Source organism: Chelonoidis abingdonii, chromosome 17, assembly GCF_003597395.2.
Source record: "Chelonoidis abingdonii isolate Lonesome George chromosome 17, CheloAbing_2.0, whole genome shotgun sequence".
In the NCBI taxonomy this organism is placed as follows: Eukaryota; Metazoa; Chordata; order Testudines; family Testudinidae; genus Chelonoidis; species Chelonoidis abingdonii.
The window spans coordinates 10,368,384-10,387,185 of record NC_133785.1 but is presented as its reverse complement, the minus strand read 5'-3'; the positions used below and the strand labels follow the sequence as shown (position 1 = coordinate 10,387,185).

General features: G+C 59.8%; 3 protein-coding genes across 5 annotated transcripts in view; 1 reads left to right on the top strand and 2 right to left on the bottom strand.

Moving 5' to 3' along the window:
• The window catches only part of LOC116838828 (sodium/calcium exchanger 1), a 144,049-nt gene that overhangs the window by 105,569 nt on the left and 19,678 nt on the right, over positions 1 to 18,802 (top strand). The window lies entirely within an intron of this gene.
• LOC116838824 (uncharacterized) lies at positions 823 to 7,227 on the bottom strand. Its single transcript, XM_032804333.2, has 9 exons — positions 7,085 to 7,227; positions 6,349 to 6,461; positions 4,920 to 5,033; positions 4,380 to 4,475; positions 4,100 to 4,214; positions 2,720 to 3,714; positions 2,084 to 2,270; positions 1,636 to 1,782; positions 823 to 977 (listed from the first exon to the last, which is right to left on the bottom strand). Exons 2-9 carry the CDS (start codon positions 6,436 to 6,438, stop codon positions 835 to 837), a joined length of 1,887 nt encoding a protein of 628 aa, XP_032660224.2. The 5' UTR covers positions 6,439 to 6,461; positions 7,085 to 7,227; the 3' UTR covers positions 823 to 834.
• Positions 7,769 to 18,799, bottom strand: GPR137 (G protein-coupled receptor 137). Of its 3 annotated transcripts, XR_012657174.1 has the most exons (8): positions 17,299 to 18,794; positions 15,923 to 15,972; positions 15,006 to 15,231; positions 14,513 to 14,662; positions 13,947 to 14,075; positions 12,153 to 12,259; positions 8,351 to 8,547; positions 7,769 to 7,815 (listed from the first exon to the last, which is right to left on the bottom strand). XR_012657174.1 is itself a non-coding variant. In XM_032804351.2 (7 exons), the coding sequence occupies exons 1-7, from the start codon at positions 17,662 to 17,664 to the stop codon at positions 11,645 to 11,647; spliced, it is 1,194 nt and encodes a 397-aa protein (XP_032660242.1). In that variant the 5' UTR covers positions 17,665 to 18,793; the 3' UTR covers positions 11,095 to 11,644. The 3 variants fall into 3 exon arrangements, 2 of the variants coding, with proteins under 2 accessions (XP_032660242.1, XP_074929458.1); XM_032804351.2 differs by lacking the exons at positions 7,769 to 7,815; positions 8,351 to 8,547 and adding an exon at positions 11,095 to 11,810 and having other exon boundaries at positions 17,299 to 18,793; XM_075073357.1 differs by lacking the exons at positions 7,769 to 7,815; positions 8,351 to 8,547; positions 12,153 to 12,259 and adding an exon at positions 12,272 to 13,084 and having other exon boundaries at positions 17,299 to 18,799.

Below are 18,802 nucleotides of genomic sequence, written 5' to 3'. Positions count from 1 at the left end.
GGTGGGGGGGGGGCTACTATAACACTCTCTCACCCTGAAGTGCTGGAGACCTGCACAGGAGGGGGTGTCTCCAGCCCAGACTAGCTTGGGAGCAATGCAGCTGCCAGACCCCCAAGCTGGAAAGAAGCAGGCAGGAGCTGCCTGAAGCTGAGGCAAGGAACTTTATTGAGGCTGGGGGAGACAGAGTTACATATAAACCCCAGAGCTGAGGCAGGTGTGTGTGGGGGAAGACTCCCTGTGCTGCACCCCCTCTCTTGGAGGAACTTCTGCTGAGCCCCTCTCAGGGGGTGGGGGTGACTCAACATAGCAGCTCCTCCAAACTTTCGGTGGGTGGACACAACCCGCCCTTTGATTCCCTGAGCCATGAATAGAGGGCTTAACTCCCTTCAAGCTGTGTGTCTGGGGGAGGGGAGGCAGAGATTCCAATTAACCCCATTCATTGACCCTCCCCCATTCCTTGTGTGCAGGGAGTGGGGCATTGAGCAGCTGTGAGCCCATTGAGCTGTAGCACCCACAATTTTTAGCACCTTAAGGAAGCCAGGTTGTAAAATAAATCCAAGAGGGTTACATATGTCCATCTGTGGAGGGAAGGGGAGAAGGACTCCCCTTCTCAGCCATAAGGTGCCACATAGCAGCTGGGGAGCTCCAGGCAACATCAGGGATCTTTGTAGCTGGAGGGGGCACATTTCTGCCATCCAGGCTGGAAAGAGAATAGAAAATAATGTGAAACACAGAAATCATCATCTCGCTGCCCCCAGTGCAAAGATGCAGCTGCCTCTGGGGTGAAGCTCAAGGATGCATACAGGGGTTGCTCATCCAGCAGTGTAGATGCTCTCAGACGCTGGTGCCCATATCAGGTTCAGCGGGATCCTCCTCTGGCTCAGCTTTGGGTGCCAGCTGGGCCAAGGGGGTACTGCCCAGGAGCCCCCTCCGAAGGACGTAGGGGCAGGAGGGGCCGGAGGGGATGTCGGCAAAACCTGTGAGTGGGGCACAGAGTGAGATTGGGGCTAACATGTGGGGGCTGAGCTCTGCTAGGGGTGATCTCCCATCCCGGACACCTGGGTCCCAATCTCTCACTGCCTGGGGGCTGGGAGCACTGCTAGGGGGCTCCTCCCACTCTCACTCCAGTGCCCTACTGGGGGGAAGGGCAGCTGCCTGGAGAGGGATCAGAGCCAGAATCAGTACTGCACCCCTGCCCCTCCTTGCAGAGCTCAGAGCTGCTGAGCTAGATGGAAAATCAACTGCGGGGAGGGGGAGAAGAGAATTCCTAGCTGAGTCTGGGCACAGGGCCACTGGCTGCAGGTGGCGAGGGGTGTATGGGACTCTCACGTAGGCACAATCTAGGATGCCTCCCCCAACTCTCCTTGCACTAATCCTCCCACACTGGGGTTTCCCCTGCCCTGTACCCCTCTGCTCTGTATCTCCCCCAGAATCCTCTCCACTCCATACACTCCTCAGTCTGCCACTTCCCTGCCCCATACCTCCTCCCTGAACCCCTCTGCTCCATAACCTGCCCCAGAGTGCCCCTCAAATGCTGCCCATCCCATAACTCCCTGAACTGCCTTCCACATCTCAGCACCCCCAGACATGGGCAGTGCCTGCACCATGTGCCTGGTCCAGCCGCCCACCACGCACCTTTCATGACGACCTCAGGCAGCCCATAGGGTTCATACTGAGTGTGGTCGAAGGCTGCCAAGATGAGCTCCCCGTGGCGCCTGCCCCGTGCTGGCCCCTCTGTCTGGGTCTGGGCATCCCGCACCCCTGGCCAGGCAGTCTGGAGAACTGAGAAAGAGAGACAGGGACACAAGTTAGGGGTCTGCTCCCATGACCCTCTAATGCCTGGGCCTCCAGCCATGATCCCCCCTTTCTCCAATCACCCTCCCCAAATACCTGAGACTCTCTCTCCACATGATTCCCATAACTGCCCAGCCCCCTCCCCCGGACCTGCAGGCAGGTGCTACTCCTCCTCCCGAAAGGCCGTGCACCCCATTGATGCCCAGCCCCCTTCCCTTGCAGATCCACGGGGAAAAGCCCTGATCTCACCCACCAAATCGACCCAAAGCTCCATGTCCCCCCATCTTACCATAAGTAAGGTCCTCCTGGCCTCTATCCCCTAGGAGCGCTGGAGGGGGGGTGGCTGAGGTCCCCTGGTGTTGTCTGTCTCCAGTGGCAGGTGTGGTACATTCCTCTCGGGTGTGGGATTGCCACAGTGCCAGCTCAGCCCGCAGGGCCTGATTCTCCTGCAGCAGACGGGACAGCGCCTCCTCCAGCTGGGAAGAGTCAGGGGTGGGGAAAGAGAAAGGGAACAGATCCTGTTACCCCAGTGAGAGCAGGGTTCAGCCGCAGACAACCCCAGCCTGACCCTGGGGCAAAGGAGTGAAGAGGACGCCACCGAGACCAGTTTGGTCCAAGATGGAGGACACTGATGACAGATGGCTCAGAGGGAAGGTGGAGGGGGTGGGGTGGGCTGTGACATATGAAGAGTAAGGGTGTTCTGGAAGGTGTAGGGTAGCCATGTGTTGGGGATGTGGAAACCCAAGTTTTGAGGGAATGGGGCAGGGGAACCCTGGGTTTGGCAGGGGAGCCCCCAGCCTGGCATTGGAGCCCTGGGACACGAGTTGGGGGGTACGGGGCAAGGAAGCCCCTGGTCAGGCAGGTCTGTCGAGGGTGCATGGGGTGGAGGGAACTGGGGGAACTGCCCTCCCCCAAGCTCACTCACCTGCTCCTGCAATCCAGCCTGGCCTGCCAGCTTCTGTAGCTCCCACAGGATATTCTGCAGCAGTGCCCGTGCACTGTGCCAGCCCTGCTTCCTTGCCAGCCACATCCTGCTAACCACAGCCAACTCCAGGGCACTGAGTGGCAACTCCAGGGGAATGGGCAGCTCAGCAGGGGTGGGGGAGGCCAAACTTGGGGGGCCAGGCTCTGGGGCTGTGGGGAGCGGCTCAGGCAGGCCAGGCTCTGGGGCTGTGGGGGGCGGCTCAGGTGAACCAGTGGGAGGTGTGTCCCCACCCAGCAGCACCTGCAGCCGCCCCACCTCAGCCTCCAGCAGCTCGCGGACCCGTCCCGCCTCCCGCAGCGCCTGGCTCAGGCGCTCCAGCTCTTGCTCCCTCTCGTGGCCCTCAGTCAGCAGCTCTGCCACATGCTGGCTCTGAGCCTCACAGGCCAGTGCCAGCCGCTCTGTCTGCAACCCCAGCGTCTCCTGGAGCCGCCGCAGCCGCTCCTGGGCCTGGGCTGCCTGAGTCTCTGCCTCAGCCTTGCCCAGGGCCAGGGCCCTCAACTCCCCCCGCAGCACCTTCAGCTCCCCCACCTCCTGAGCATCCCCCTCAGGCAGGCCAGGGCCTGGTGCCCCCCAGACCTGAGCCTCCGACTCCACAGCCAGGGCCTGCAGTTCCCCCCCATCCCCTTTGGCCAGGCCGGGCCCTGGCGCTCCCTGCAGCTCCTCCGCCTCTTCCTTGTGCTGAATGGCAGCATCATGGGCCAGCAGCATCTCAGCCAGTGCCCGGCGCTCCCCAGTCAGGTCCCGGGCGCCTTGATGCAGCTGCCAGCAGTTTTCCAGCAGCCCCTTGCGCAGGCTCTCAGAGGCAGCCAGGCGCCGGCGCAGCCCCAAAACCTCAGCCCTCAGGGCCGGCAGCTCTGTGGGGGACTCCGGCTCCCGGCTCCGCTCCCCACTGGGCACCAGCCTGCCCACAACTCGGGGACTCTCTGCTGAGGAACCTGGTGGGCAGGCAAACAGAGCAGAGAGAGAGTGGTTAGGGGGACATGGTGCCAGGGGACTCCCCTGGGCCCAGGTTGGGCTGGTGCAGGGTACAGAGAAACCCCCAGACCTCCCCTGAGGCCCCCCATGGTCTCTGAGACACACACCCAGCACCCCTTTATAAGCCCCATACCCACAGACACCATACCACCCCACCCACCCCCATACACCTACTCCCCTGCAGGGCCCTCACCCCTGCCACAGCCCCTGGCTGGACCCCCAAACCCAGAGGGCCAAACACCCAAACTTTCAGCATCCCCTTCTCTTCCCGCCTCTGACCCCCGCTTCCCCCAGGCCCTGTCTTCTCCTCCCCAGCCTCACCCTGACCCCACTCCCCCATCTCACCTCTGACCTTCCCAGCTGCCCCTCGTTTCTCGGGTGCCCGTTCCTGCCGGGAGCTGCTGAGGCTGCGCTGGCCACAGCCTGGGTGGCGCCGCTCCTGCTCTGATCCCCCCAGGCCCTGCTGAAGACAGGTGTGTGAGTGATGTGGGCTCTGACAGGGCAGGAGTCTGGCTGGCTCAGAGGGGTGGGAAATGGGATATAGGTTCTTCCCCTCCACGAGGTGCTGGGTCCATTCGCCCATTATACAGTCCCTTCTGCCCATTGGCACTGACACCTCTCTCACGTTGTTTGGTGGGCGGTGGGGGGACACAGGAATGTCCAACCGGGTACCCTGCTGCTCCAGTGCTTCCCGATGGTGCCGCTCCAGCTCCGCCAGCTCCTGCAACAGACAGGGGGTGATATGCACCATGACAACTGCCAGAGGCCCGAGTTGTGGGTGGAGGGGATCTGAGGGGGCCTCCTGTGGTGAAGAGGGGGCTCAGCCTAATGGGACCCCAGCCCTAGTTGAGTGCAACACAGTCCTTTCGGGCCCCCTTGTAAGGCTGTTCTAGGCTCCGGAAGCACTTGGGTGTAGGGGAAGTGGCTGGTCACAGCAGTGTGGGGGCTGTTGCACACGGGGGGGATTCGTGCAGTGGGGTCAGGGGCTGAAGGGAGGGGAAGAGGGTGGCAGGGTACTGTTGGGAAAGAGGGGCTGTGCTGGGTGTGAGGGACGGACTGTGAGGTGGGGATTAGGGGGCCAGGGGAGGGGGTTGTGCCAAGCTGGGGGGATTGTGCTGCAGAAGGGGATAGCAGGGGGTGGGCTGCACAGCACAGGTTCTCCCACCTGCCGGTGCTCCTTCTCCTGCTGCTCCAGGCGGCGCTGCGTGGCCCCTGCTCTCTGCCTCTGGCCCCTCAGCTCCTCCAACAGCTGCTGCACCCGCCGTTCCAGGGCACGCACCTGGGGGGGGCAACAATGTGTGAGACTTGGGCAAGCCCTCCAGTGGCTCCATGGAGAACCAACAGACACCCCAAGGGCTACATCCCTCACCTAGTCCCTCCAGAGGTGCCAGTCCTGTGTGTCCTGCTTGTTCACCACAGCTGGGGGGCAGGGGGGAATGGGATCTGCAACAGGAATATGAGTGGGGGGATAAAGGGAGTGCAATCCCACCCCCTCCCCTCCGGGGCTGCCTCATAGCGCCAGGGCCAATCAGAGGGGGGACCAGGAGGGCCATTTGGCCTGAGCCTCAAGCTCAAAGAGGGCTTCAAATTTAGACACTTGTTAATTTTTTGGTATTTGATAAGTTTCACAACTTGTTTTTATGTGTATCCCTATCGGACCGAAATGTGACAAACTCCCTCAGCTTAGAGCTGCAGATTTAAGCAAATAAGAGATGTGATTTGGTAAAAGACATATTATTTTTGTTGTTAACCGATATAGATTTTGTCATATTAAAGAGTTAAAAATGTTCATAAATATTAATAAAATATATCGGTTCTGATGGGACAAGATTAGATCATGTGTCATCATTTTTTATTTTTATTATGGCTAGGGGCCTCTGTGGATCTCTTAGAGGGCCTGCATAGCGCCACTGAAACCTGCATCCTCTCCTCTAGGCCTCCCGGCACAGATCACTGCAGTCCCTGGGCTCCAAGGACTAGAGCCCCACCTCGTGACAGCAGGCGGTACAGCACCCTGCAGCAGCTCCATGCCCACCCAAGAGCAGCTGGCAGTACTGCACCCTGCAGCATCTCTATGCGCCCCCCCCCGTGTGGCAGCAGGCGGTACTGCACCCTGCAGAAGTTCCATGAACCCCCAAGTGGCCCTTCCCACCCAGTCTGAGGCCTGGTCTACACTACGCTGTTAAACCGATTTTAACAGCGTTAAATCGATTTAACGCTGCACCCGTCCACACTACACTGCTCTTTATATCGATTTAAAGGGCTCTTTAAATCGATTTCTGTACTCCTACAAAACGAGAGGAGTAACGCTAAAATCGATATTACTATATCGGATTAGGGTTAGTGTGGACGCAAATCGACGTTATTGGCCTCATTATTTTACAGTAGCTACCCACAGTGCACCGCTCCAGAAATGGACGCTAGCCTCAGACCATGGACGCACACCACCGAATTAATGTGCCTAGTGTGGACGCACACAATCGACTTTATAATATCTGTTTTATAAAATCGGTTTAAGCTAATTCAAATTTATCCTGTAGTGTAGACGTAGCCTGAGGCTAACCCATTTTCCCTCTCGTCTCTCCCATGCTCACCTTAGCGACTGCCTGGTCCCGTTGCTCTGTGCACTGGGCCAGCTCCCGCTGCACTGACTGCAGTCCCCCCATCAACTCCCAGGCCTCCATGCCAGGGGGGCCATGCCCCGGCCCTGCAGGGGAGAGGGTAGGGGTGAGAAACAGCAATGCTGCCCTCAATAGCCTGGGACCATTGCCATCCCGCTCTCCTCCACCATCATGAGCCATATGGGCTTCCACCACCGGCACCAAGGACGGGCTGGACCCCACAGTCCTTGTGTCTAGTTCCTCACACCCCTCCACCCCCGCTGCCCTTGGCTCATCCCCCACCCCAGCCACCGCTGGACACCAGCCTAGTTCTCTCCTGTGCAGACCCTGGACACAGCACCCTCCCCACTCCTTTGAAGGTCTTGAGCTCAGCTCCCCCCACAGTCCTCAACCAGCTCTCTGCAATCCCCCCAGATCGGACACCGACCCCAGTGTAACCAAGTTACTCAGAATGCTTCACTCCTAGGAACAGATCAGCCTGGATCTCAGGGGTGAGAACAGGGGGGTTCCCCATAAAGCCCCTTTCCTGGACCAGCCCTTCCCAGGACCCATCCAGATCCCCACTATAGGGAGGGCAGGGTGAGGTTTGGGGGCTGGGTGACCTGCTCAGAAGGAGAAACTGCCATAGCTAGGTTGGGCATGAAGACATTAACCCCCCCCCCCCCCCCCCCCCGCCCCAGTGTCTCTCACAACATCATTGGAGTTTTACCTGCATTCTCCTCTCTAGGTTCCTCCCCAGGGGATGGGATCCCCTGACTGTTCTCTGGGGGGGCAGGGCCCCCTGGAGGGACACTGTGCCAGGCAGCCTCTCGATGCACGAGCTGCTCCTCCCCCAATGTGGATCTGATGGGCTGCAACGGAGAAGGGGAGATAAGGGGGTGAGGAATACAGGCTTTTACTAAATGCACCTCAGTTGTATGGGGCAGAGGCTGCAGCTCAGGAATGAGGGCCACAAGTAGATAGAGGTGGGAGAACCAGATTGAGAAGCATTGGCAGAGCTGAGGTGGGGGAGCCTGGGTCTGGGATAACCGGAGGCTGGGAGTCAGGATTGAGGGACGCTGGCAGAGCTGGAGGTGAGGGAGCCTGGAGTGGGATGGTGGGGGCTGGAGGTCGGGGTTGAGGGGCACCCTCTGTACTCACTCTCATTCTGAGTGTTCGGGGTCTGTTCTCTAGTCTGGGGTTTTGCTCCCAAGTGCCCAGCGCAAGCCCTGTGAGGAGACAGACCTGGTCAGCTCTGCAGGGCAGATGACCAGCTCCCCAAAGGGGTCAGACTGCCTCGCCCCAGCCCCCTCCTCAACAGGCTGCAACAAGCTCTAGCTCCCAGCAACCTGGGACAGGAATGAGCCCCCCTCCCTCCTGCCCTCCTCACCTTCATCCTTGGGGGGGCAGCAATGGGTCAGGAGGGTGCTTGAGCGCAGGTTATACAGCTCTGCCTGGCACCTGGGGGGATCCCAGAGAGAGCTTAGTGCTGCCTGCCAGGTGCCCCCTCATACCCAGCCCCCGAGCCCCCCATCCCCATTGCTCCTCTGGTGCTCCTCACTCCAACTCTGCTCCACTCAACTCCATCCCCGACCCCACAGTGCTCCCCCACCCCAACACCACAAACCACTCCTTTTGCTGCTCCTCCTCGTCCCCTGGCCACCACCCTCCACACTCTTACTCTGCCCCCTGATCCTGCCACCACTATCCCAACAATGTACCTCCTAGATTCCCTCACCTTTCTCCAGGCACAACCCCCTACCCGGCCCCCGATCTACCATACCTACCCCAACAATATCCCCTACTGCACCCACACATCCTCTCACTTTCCCTTGGGCACCCCTCAGCCCTGACCTCCAGATACCCACAGGCACTTCCTCCACTGCTCCTGGGCAGCACCCCACTCAGTGCTGTTCCCCCTCCTGTCTCAGGCAGTGCCCGGCTCCCTCTAACACCCCCCATTGTCCTGCTGGCAGCCCCATCCCCCTGCAGATACCTCCGCAGCTCCTCCTCCAGCTCCTCAATGCGCTGGGCAGCCCGGCCCAGCTGCCCCTCCAGCTGGTTCAACTGCGCCCCCTTGGCCTCGAGCTCCCGGCTCTGTTGCTGGCGCCCACGCTCCAGCTGCTCGCAGGCCTCAGTCAGGTCCCGCCGCTCCTGAGCCAGCAGCGCCCACGTGTCACGCTCCTCCTCGTGCTATAAGGGATGGGCTGTGAGTGTGCAAGCCCGGGGAGAGAGGCCCAAGAGTGCACAGCCCATAGGTGGGGGCATGAGGTGGGCATGGAAACACGAACTATGCTGTGGCCCAGGGCAGGGAGAACTGGCTGGCTCAGTGGGCATGGGCGAATGGGCCTTGCAGCATAACCACTGACTCAGCTGTAATGGTGCTTGGCCTGCTGGGAGCCACAGGCTGCCCTCCCTGGGTGCCACCCCCCATCAGTGTGGGGGTAGGGGTGGGGAGCACCCATGTACCTTCTGCCTCTGCTTGTGTAATGCGGCCTCCAATGTGTCCAGCTGTGCCTGCTTCTGGACCCGCTCCTTGTTGGCCCACTCCAGGCGCTGCTCCAGCTCCCTCACCCCCTGCAGTGCCCGTGCTGGCAGCCCCTCCTGCCAAGCCTCACCCGGCCAGCTCATGATGCCCTCTCCCCTGCCCAGGGCTGGGCCCTTCCAGCCCCTGCTGCTTGCTCCAAGGACAGACACTTCCGGGATTCAGCTGGGATTAGCAGGGATTAGGCATCACAGCCCAGAGAGAGCCAGAGCACTAGGGGGTGCTGGGCTGCAGGGAGTGGCTTGGGGGCTCGGCAGGTGGCACTGGCAGCAAAGAGCAGGATAGGGCTTGCCGGAGGGCACTGGGGAGCAGGGAGCGGGCTCAGCGGGGGGCACTGGGCCACAGGGAGCGAGGCCTGCGGGGAGATGGGGGTGCTGGGCCTCAAAGAGCGGGATGAGGATTCAGCTGAGGGCGCTGGGCCACAGGGAGTGGGGCAGGGCTCGGCAGGGAGCACTGGGATGCAGGAAATGGCAGAAGGACTTGGTAGGGTGCGCTGGGCCACAGAGAGCAGGGTGTGGGGCTTGGCAAGGGTTGCTGGGCTGCTAGCAGCAGGGAGCACAGCAGGGCTCATCAGGGGTGCTGCGTCACAGGGAGCAGGGTGGCGGGTGCTGGGCGATAGGGAACAGGGCAAGGTCTTGGCGGGGGATGCAGGGCCACAGGGCGTAGGGCAGGGGTTCAGCGAGGGATGCTGGGCCCCAGGGAGCAGAGCAGGGCTCATCAGAGGGTGCTGGGTCATGGGAACCAGGGTGGCGGGTGCTAGGCAATAGGAAACGGGACAGGGGCTTGGCGGACAGTGCAGGGCCACAGGGAGCAGGATGGGGCATGCTCGGCCACAGGCAGTGGGGCAGGCATTCAGTGGGGGGTTCTGGGCTGTGGCTCCCTGGGCCACGGGGTTGTTGAGCAGGGTGGGGGACAGTGCTGTTTTTCATATGGATGACTCCATTCCAGGCCCCAGCACGCCCCCTCCCTTCAGCTGTTTCCCTTGCAAATGTTTCCCTTCCCATCCCATCCTTCACTCTTGTGCTCTTATTGCATGACTCCAGCCAGCTGCCCCACCCCATCCAAGAGCAGAGAATGGAACCCAGGCGTCCTGCCTCCCAGTGCCCGCTGCTTGAACCCAGCAGAACACACTCCCCACCCATGCTCAGAAGCAGCTAGGCCTTGTTAGCCTCTGTGCAAGCCAGCCTGGAGCAGTTGTAAAGAGAAGCTGGTTTTATAGAGGCTGCTGGAACAATGGGCAAGGTTAAGGAGGCTGAGGGAACTCTGCCTGTTTGTTCAGCTAGGGTCAGAGGGCTTGGGCTTTCCGAGACATCAAGGCAAGGCACGCCTATTATGACCCTCTCCCCTCTGAGAGCCAAGACAGAAGCCAGTAGTCCAGAGTTCCAGCCCCCATTGCAAGTGCTGCAACTGTATTGATCTAGGCATCGCCAAAATGTGTGGGGTAAACATGGAGAAAGGGGCAGGCCTCAGTCAGGCAGAGAACCCAGGTGTCTGGGGCAAAGCCTGCCTCAGAATCCAAGAAACTAGGGCAAGAGCTGGTCCTCAGTGACTTCTAAACCCTGCGCCTGGCTGAGCTGGCTCTAACTGCAGCACGCGGGTGGATCAGTTTATGGAGGGATTAGCAGGGGCAGGCAGGGTAACAGCACCTGGCCACGGGGGAGGAGGGACAGTGCCACTCCTGCAGGATGAGGGGCAGGAGGGATTAGGATGGGCAATATAAAGGGCAGCTGAGATGGAATAAATACAGGGCAGCTCTGGGGGCAATGCCCCTCCCAGACCAACAGGCAGCTCCAGCCCCCTGGGGGAGGGTTGCCGGGACATGGCTCTCTTCCCCACCCCAACTACCTATGCTGGGCCAACCTGGGGGCAGGTTGCTGATTAACCCCATCAGACTGAGGGTTTAAAGTCCAAGGAGTGAGGGCAGAGACGCCGCTCAATTGTACACAGTGCTTGTGCCAGCGGGGGGCGGGAATCACTTGCTGCAGCTCATGCAGTCTGTAGCAGAGCTGGGAACAGAACCCAGGAGTCCTGGCTCCCAGCCCCACCCCACTCTAACCATTAGACACCACTCCCCTGCAAGAACTGGGAACAGAACCCAGGAGTCCTGGCTCCCAGTCCCACCACATTCTCCCCAAGCTGGGAACAGAACTGAGGAGTCCTGGCTTCCCGCACCCACAAAAGCCACACACAGAAGCTGTGCCACTAACACAAACCTTTTATTGAGCCTGGGGTGGATGGACAGGACAGCACCAAAGCCTTGGGGTGGGAGGGCAGCGCTGGGGAGAGCTCTGGGAGAAGCCAGGAGATGGCGTGCACCGGAGGGTACGAAATGGCACCTCAGCCACAGTCTGGCACCTCACAACAGTGTGACCCCCGCCCCCAGGATGGTTCAGCTGCAGGCACTAATCCAGAGGGGGGACTCCCGACATGCAATGCTCCAGCACATTCAGCAGCAGCGGGAGGAGACAGTCCATTCTTCCTTTGTCCCACGGGAGGACACTGGGATCCATGCCCAAACTGGCCTGCACCCTCAGAGGCTGCAGCACGTGGGGTGGTGCCAGAGCCATCCCTGTGCGATGGGGAGGGGGGCTGTTTGGTTGGGGGTTGTTCAGCTTGAGTTGCACAGAGCTGGGTCCCCTCCACTTCCTGCACTCAGAACTCATCCCCCCACCTTCCACACCATTGAGTCCTCATGGCCCCATTTCATTAGCATCCACCTGTGACGCACAGGGTGGGGGGGCGCATCTAGGTCTGTGGGGTGGAGTAGAGGCTGTGGTGGTGGCTGGTCTGCACAGTGACCTGGGAAAAGAGCAGGGGGGTTGTGGGGGGCTGCCCCCCCAGCCAGTCCGGATCCCTCCCAGTCCGGCCAATGGCTCCATACCAGCTGCCGCTGCCCAGTCGGCCTGCCAGGCTGCAAGGCAGAGAGGGGAGGTTACATGAGGTGGGGGATCCACTCCCAGAGTACCATCCCCCCATCCCACCCCCCAGAATAAGGTCCCCCGCATCTGCCCCACCCCAAGCAGAGCCCCAGCAGGCATGAATCCAAAGGGGTTAGCTCCCAGCATGCAGTGCTCCAACACCCCAGCAGTGAGACCCCATTGGGGGTTAGTTCTCCTCCAGGGGCCTTAAACCCCAATGGAGGGAGGAGGATCCTGTGGACTCCCTCCCCACACATTTATTCTCTCCCTAGGAGGCATTACCTGCTGCTTCCCCTGGGGAGGGGCTCGGGACTGGAAGGTCAAGGGGAGGTTACCTGCTTCCCTTCCTGCGGGGGGGGCCCTCGTTCTCATATTGCCCGGGGTGGTCAAAGAAGTAGGAACGGGAGCCCCCAAGCTGCCCATTGATGATGTGGTTGGCACTCTGTTGGGGGGCAGAGGAGAAAAGAAACAGGGTATTACTGGAGACGGAGGCCAGGTTTCTCTTCACAGCTCCCCGCCCTCTTCCCCAGGTGATTGCAACCCACCAGGCTGACCCACAGGACAAGGGCTGTTCTGTGAGGGTGTGTGTGTGTAGATCCCCCGCTACCAGGCTGAGGACTGCGACACCTTGTGGGGGTCCCCCCCACTTATCAGACCTTTCCCCCACCTGCTGTAATGCTCCTGCCCCATAGAGGAAGAGGATCCCCCATATTGCACCAGCCCAGCTGTGCCACGAGGAGGGGGTTGGGGAATCCCCCATTGCTGGGAGGTACTTTGTAGGGAGGCCCTTCCTAACCCCAGGAGCTGCTAACTGACATCTCAGCAGGCCACGCCTCCTCCTCCCCGGCCTGGCGTAACAAGTGGGCCTGCAAACCCACCCTGACTGCAAGAAGGGAGGGCAACCTCAGAACATGTCACAAGAGCTGGGGCCAGCAAATGCTGATGAGAAAGGAGCAAATGGAGCCGGAGGCCGACAGATTTAACGCAAGGGCTGTTAAACAAGAGACATGTCGGCCCAGAAATCAAGGGACCAAAATGGGTGTGCTGGAAATAAAGCCTAACTGGTGGACAAAACACTGAGGGGCTGGACTGTCCTGCCCCTCACCCCTTTCTGGGACCTTTCAAAGAAAAGACTTTGGGGTCCAAAAAACTGGCTGATAACACCCAGGGACTGAGACAGGAGACCAGGAAAAGAGGCTGGCTGCTCCCCCATCTTCTGGGACCTCCGGATCCAGCATGACATCGTTGGGCCTTTGTCATCCTGACCCTAGGAGATGCTCTCATCAGACCAGGCCAAAGATGGACCCAGATGACATCTTCACCAGCTTTATTAAATCCAAACACCGCCTGGGAGACAGACTGTCACCCCACCCCATGTGCTCTTTTCCTCTCCCCGGTCCTCCATTATTTCTTCTCTTTCCCCTCCCTCTCCTTATGCCTCCTGTCTAAGAAGCGGCTGGCTTAGCAAGCCCACGCTGCATATTTTGCAACACTACCATACACCTACAACCAAAAAGGCAGCTCAAAGCAGTGGCCTGAGTAGCCCAGAGCAGCTGGGGGGGTGGGGTCCCTGTGCCCAGCCTGTGTTTCTCCAGCAGGGAGGCTGCAGGTGAACATCAGCTCCAGAAAGGCCACGTTTCTCACTTGGCTGGGAGTTTTAATTTCCTATTGTGTGTGTGTCTTGTTTTGTTTTCTAGGGACCAGGCTGGGACCTTAGCAACGACACCAGTCCAACCTGTCTGAACTAACTTCTGCTCCCCACCAAGGGACAGTTATTACACCTTTACTGGCACCTCAGAGGCTGCCAGATGGGTTTTGCCCTTCCAGAAACTGGCACAAGGGCTGGCGTTACAAGCCTGGCCTCTTCACATTTTAAACGCTTTCACTGATTCGCCTCCTTTATCTCTATCTGGTACCCAAGGTTCAGAGGGTGTTTAACGGGGTGGCTGCCATGGGGCTGAGCAGACCAAGGTCCCTGTACTCAAAACCCCAATTAAACCTTTGTTAGAGCTGGACAGTGCCAGGGTCACGCAAACATCTTTGATTCTCTGCATCCAGTTATTCCTCCAAATTAACCCAGCAGGCCCTGCTCCACTCCCCCAATCCTGGGCTACCACTGCCCCACTCACCAGGTCCTGGGGAGGGCGGTGCACCCGGAAGAAGCCCACCAGCAGGGCAGTTGGCAGCAGCTCCCACATAAAGAGGATGAGGCCAAAAACCAGATATCCTTGGTCCCCCAGGTCAGTGATCAGATCCGCCTGGAGGGGTGGGGGGAGACAGTTCAGATTCCTTTGGGGGGTCTGGCCACCAGCCCCAGGTGCCCCCTAAATCTTCACCAGCCAAAATGAGGCTCTGCAGAAGGCCTGAGGTGCTGCCCCCTCCCGCCAAGAACAGAGAGCAAACAGTGGGGGAGAGATTGTGCCCAACTCCCCCAAACAGAGAGCTAGAGACACCAGTTCCCATGGAGGGGCAGCCCCCTCTCAGTGACCTAACCTCCCCGAACCACAGCCACCCCTCTACCACATCTTGGAGCATCCCCTCAACTACCCTCCACATGCACCCCCACCTCCCCCGCAACCCTCTGGAGCCACTCACTCCCCCAGCCCCGCCATCTCCACCCCACAACACCTTGCAGGCCCACCTGCCTCTCCACTGGTGCCACCCCCTCCTGGAAGTCCCTCCCATCTGCACTGACCTGGTCCGAAACATTGTACCAGTCATAGTCAAAGGAATCCAGCCGGGTGTGGGAGCTCAACGCCAGGGCCACCAGGTTGTAGCAGGCACGGCTGGCGTGCAGCAGTACCATGGTGCCACCCATGGCTGCTGTCTGGCACACTGTGGTGCCCTGGGAAGGGAGGGAGACAGATGCAGGGACCATTCCTGTGACCCAACCTTCCAAACCTAATCTCACAGGATTTCCATCAGGCCCATGGGCCCCCACAACCCCACCCAGGTAGCATGGTCTTTGGCCAGTGCCAAATGGCACCTCCTAGAGGGAAGCTCCGTGTCCCATAACCACCACCCCCACCGTCCAGCCAGTCTCCCACAGCCTGGGGTCAGATAGGAACTAGCCCCCCTAGAGGTGAAGGGCCCAGTATCCCATCCGTAACCCCCCTGAGCCAGCCAGTGCCCCATCTCTCAGACTGGATTGGAGCCAGCGCCCCCTAGAGGAAAAGCATGTGTCCCACCTTGGCCTGCAGGTAGAGGCTGGTGCTTGGTGAGCCACGAGCCACGAGGCAGAGGCAGAGCGCCAGGGTGATAGCACCCAGCACGAAGAGTGAGTCGTTGATGAGGACACGGGTCAGCACCACGGCCCAGGGCTCAGCCCGCCCCAGCCGCACCACGAATGCGCAGGCCACATTCACTGCCAGGAAGAGCAGGCTGGCGCCCAGGCAGGCCCCCCGCACAGCCAGCCTGTGGGAGAGACTGAGACTGGGGGACCAGCCTGGAGATGTACTGCTCCCCTCCTGCCCTGGGGGGCAGATCTACTCTGCCAGTCCCTTCCAGTCCCCCTCAGCTCCGCTGCCCCGTCCTTACCCAATCCCTCTGCACAGCTCTCCCTCCCCTCCAGATCCTTCTTCCCCACTCAGTGCAGCTCTCCTGCTCCGTTCCCTGCCCTTCCCACTCTCCCCAGATCCCCTCCCCACCACAGTCTCCCAACCCTGCCTCTCCCCCTCTCTGCAGCTTCCCCCTCCTTCTCCCCAGCTCAATCCCCTAAGCAGCTTTGCTGCTGGCCTCAGAAGATGCTGGGGGCGGGGGGAGATGGTGCCCATGCAGGGAGCCAGCCCAATCCCACTCCCCCCACCAGCCTTTGTTCCAGCCCTGCCCAGGGAAAAGGAGTGGGCTCAGAGCCTCTATGCCCATTAGGCCAAAGCCACCAGCACCAGGGAATGTGGGGCACGGAGCCAGGCTGGGGGCAAGATGGCCCCAATTCAGCTGAGTGACTTCTGGGTTTCGTCCCTGGGTCTGGAAGGGGAGTGGGGTGTAGTGGGTTCCAGTGAGGCGAGGGGGTGTCAGGACTCCTGAGTTCTATTTCCAGCTTGGGGCATGGAGGAGCTATAAGTGACCGCATGGATATTGGGAGTGGAGGAGAAGAGATACTCACAGCCCTTTGGTCATGTTTGGGTGGTACTTAGCTTTAGCCTTGAACACCACCTAGGGAAGGGGGGGCAGAGTTAGGGTCACAGCCTAATGGGCACCTCGCCACCAGCGCATGCCCCTCACAGCGTGGCTGAGGAGGCAGAGTCCAAGGGAGATGAGTTGCAAAATATCAACAAACAGAACATGCCCCGCTTCCCCCAACAAGCCAGACCTAACCGCAGTCAGCACGCAGCAGAGCCAGCGGGGGATGCAGCAAAAATTGGGGGCACAGCAGCAACAGGGGCAACCCCCATGTGCTGCTCCTCCCCTCAAAGGGAGAGAGGCTGGGATGCTGGGGCCTGTTCATCCCTCACAAGACTCACCACTAAGGGCAGGATTTCATTAGAGGGGAAAGATCCCGTATCTCATTCCCCACACCTCTCACCAAACCAGTCCCCCCCTCCCCACCCACCCCACCCTTTCTGGGGACAGACTGGTGCAAGCACCACCTAGAAGGGAAAGGTCCCATTTCCCATTCCTCAACCCCATAGACAGATAGTCCCCTGCCTCCATTCCACTCCTTTTCCCCCACACTCCAAATGCGTCCCCAATTGATCTTCTGTCCCATGTTGGAGTCCTCTCCATGGGGTGGGGCAGGGACAAGGCACTCAGCATAGCAGGATCCAACTCTCTGGAGCAGGAGTAGGCAATCTATGGCATGGGTGCCGAAGGCGGCACACGAGCTGATTTTCAGTGGCATTCACAGTGCCTGGGTCCTGGCCTCCAGTCCGGGGGGCTCTGCTTTTTATTTAATTTTAAAAAAAGCTTCTTAAACATTTTAAAAACTTTATTTACTTAAAGTACAACAATAGTTTAGTTATATATTATACACTTATAGAAAGAGACCTTCTAAGAATGTTAAAATGTATGACTGGCCTGCAAAACCTTAAATTAGAGTGAATGAATGAAGACTTGGCACCCCACTTCTGAAAGGTTGCTCACCACTGCTCTGGAGTCTGGACAATCCTATGAACCCATTACTGGGGTATCTGGGCACCTCCAGAAATATTTATGCAAGCAGCATATGAAAGGAGTGGGGATTAGTGGGTTAGAGAGCAGGTAGGGAGCTACTGGGTTCTGTCCTCAGCTCTGAGAGGGGAATTGGGTCTAGTGGGCTAGAGCTGGGAGTCAGGAGTCCTGGATTCTGTCCCCAGCTTTGGAAGATGAGTGGGGCTTTAGTGGTTAGTGAAAGGCTTGGGAGTCAGGACTCCTGAGTTCCATCCCCAGCTCTGGGAAGTGCAAAGCAAGGAAGAGTGAAGCCAGGTCTGCGGAAACCCAAGTTGATGGCTTTTACTTACAGGGGGCTGAGCCGTGAAGCCACCCTCCCCCCCACCTGATTACCTGGGCAAAGTAGAGGTTCATGAGCGTCAAGGTGAAGAACTGGAGGCAGACGGGGCAGCAGTAGAGCAGCCAGTAGAGGAAGGGGCCCAGCTGGTTCGCCTTGAGAGTGTTCTTGAAGTAGAAGGAGAAGAGCGTGGTGCGGAGGGTGGCCCAGAACAGGCAGAGGAAGAGGAAGACAGTCTGATAGCTGAGCTTCTTGTGCCGGTAGAGCAGCACCAGCCACAGCTGGGCATAAACTGAGAGGAAGAGCAGGGCATACAGCGCCGTGTACAGCGCTGTGAGCCCCAGCTTGACCGCCGGGGGAAAAGCTGGCGTCAGGCGCTGGGCTGGCACAATCACCGTCAGGTTGCTGGCAGCTTGCTCCATGCCCAGCTGTCTCTTTGAGGGGAGAGTGCGGGGGTCTCAACTAGAAGAGGGCTATGAGGGGAGGCACCCCCTGAGAGCCGGAGGAGGATATAGCAAGGCTGGTGTGGAGAAAGGGAGGTGCCAGGGGGATATGGATTGTAACAGAGAGGGTTTGAGGTGCCAAGGGGGGGATGCCCTACTACAACAAGAAACAGTTTATCCTGGGCTGAGGGGTTCTATTGCTGGGGGCACAGCTTGTCCTGGGGGATTTCCCGAGGGGAAATCTGTTTGTCTTGGGCTGGGGGTGCCAGCGCTATGGGGTGGGCGCGCAGTGTCCCCTAGGCTGGGGGTACTGCTGCTATTGGGGGTCAGCGTGTGTCCAAAGATCAATTCCCTTTCCAAAGTGCTGAGTCCAGCATGTAGGGAGGGAGAACCAGCTCCCGTGGATGTATAGGAAGGGGGGGGGTTCCAGCCCACCCTGGACACCCCCCCCCCAACAGTTCCCCAACAGCAGTACGGTCTGTGAGCATCACAGCCTCCCCCACAGGAAGAGGCAAAATCCTGGGGCAAGAGAGGCCAGGGAGGGACCGGCAGGCTCAGGCTGCTTCATGGCAGGATTAGGGGTGGCACAGGTCAGAGGGCGATACAGAGGATTTGGGCCCTGATTCCCAGTTGGGGGGATTCTCCTGCCAGAGGTGAGGGGAACGCTCCCAACCCTAATACCGTCCCAGTTCTATGGGGGGCTTCTCTGCCCTCTCCCCTTCCCTGAAGGGGCTCCAGGTTACAGAGTCCCCCACTCCTTCCCCCCAGCCTGGGGGTCCCCTCCCGCTGCGATGCGCCCCAGCACGAAGGTGCCCGGACTCCTGGGTCCCCCGACCCACCCCACTGCGGTATCCTCTTCAAAGGGTCCTCACAGTACCCCGAATGTGGGGGTCCCCTAGCGCTCCCCCCACTCTGGGTCTCCCATTTCCCTCTCCCCGGTCCTCCGACGCCAGGGTCCCCTCACCCCCTCCGTTAAGAGACCCCCGCCTAGAGTCCTCGGACGCCTGGGTTCCCCGGCCTCAGTCGCGGCAGCCGCAATGACAGCAACCCGCAGCTACTAGCTGCGCAAAGCCCGTAACCTTCCCACCCCCACGCAGGAGACGGCCCCGCCCCCCGC

Bases quoted from the DNA above. Each gene is read 5' to 3' on its own strand.
- LOC116838824 (XM_032804333.2), bottom strand. From the start codon at position 6,438: ATGGAGGCCTGGGAGTTGATGGGGGGACTGCAGTCAGTGCAGCGGGAG. The intron at 4,476-4,919 runs GTGGGAGAACCT...TGTCTGTTGCAG, and splicing joins AGGAGAAGGAGCACCGGCAG to GAGCTGGCGGAGCTGGAGCG. The intron at 1,783-2,083 runs GTAAGATGGGGG...TCTCTTTCTCAG, and splicing joins CCAGGAGGACCTTACTTATG to TTCTCCAGACTGCCTGGCCA.
- GPR137 (XM_032804351.2), bottom strand. From the start codon at position 17,664: ATGGAGCAAGCTGCCAGCAACCTGACGGTGATTGTGCCAGCCCAGCGC. The intron at 15,232-15,922 runs GTGAGTATCTCT...TCTCTCCCACAG, and splicing joins CCAAACATGACCAAAGGGCT to GCTGGCTGTGCGGGGGGCCT. The intron at 12,260-13,946 runs GTGAGTGGGGCA...GCCCCCCAACAG, and splicing joins ACCGCCCTCCCCAGGACCTG to AGTGCCAACCACATCATCAA.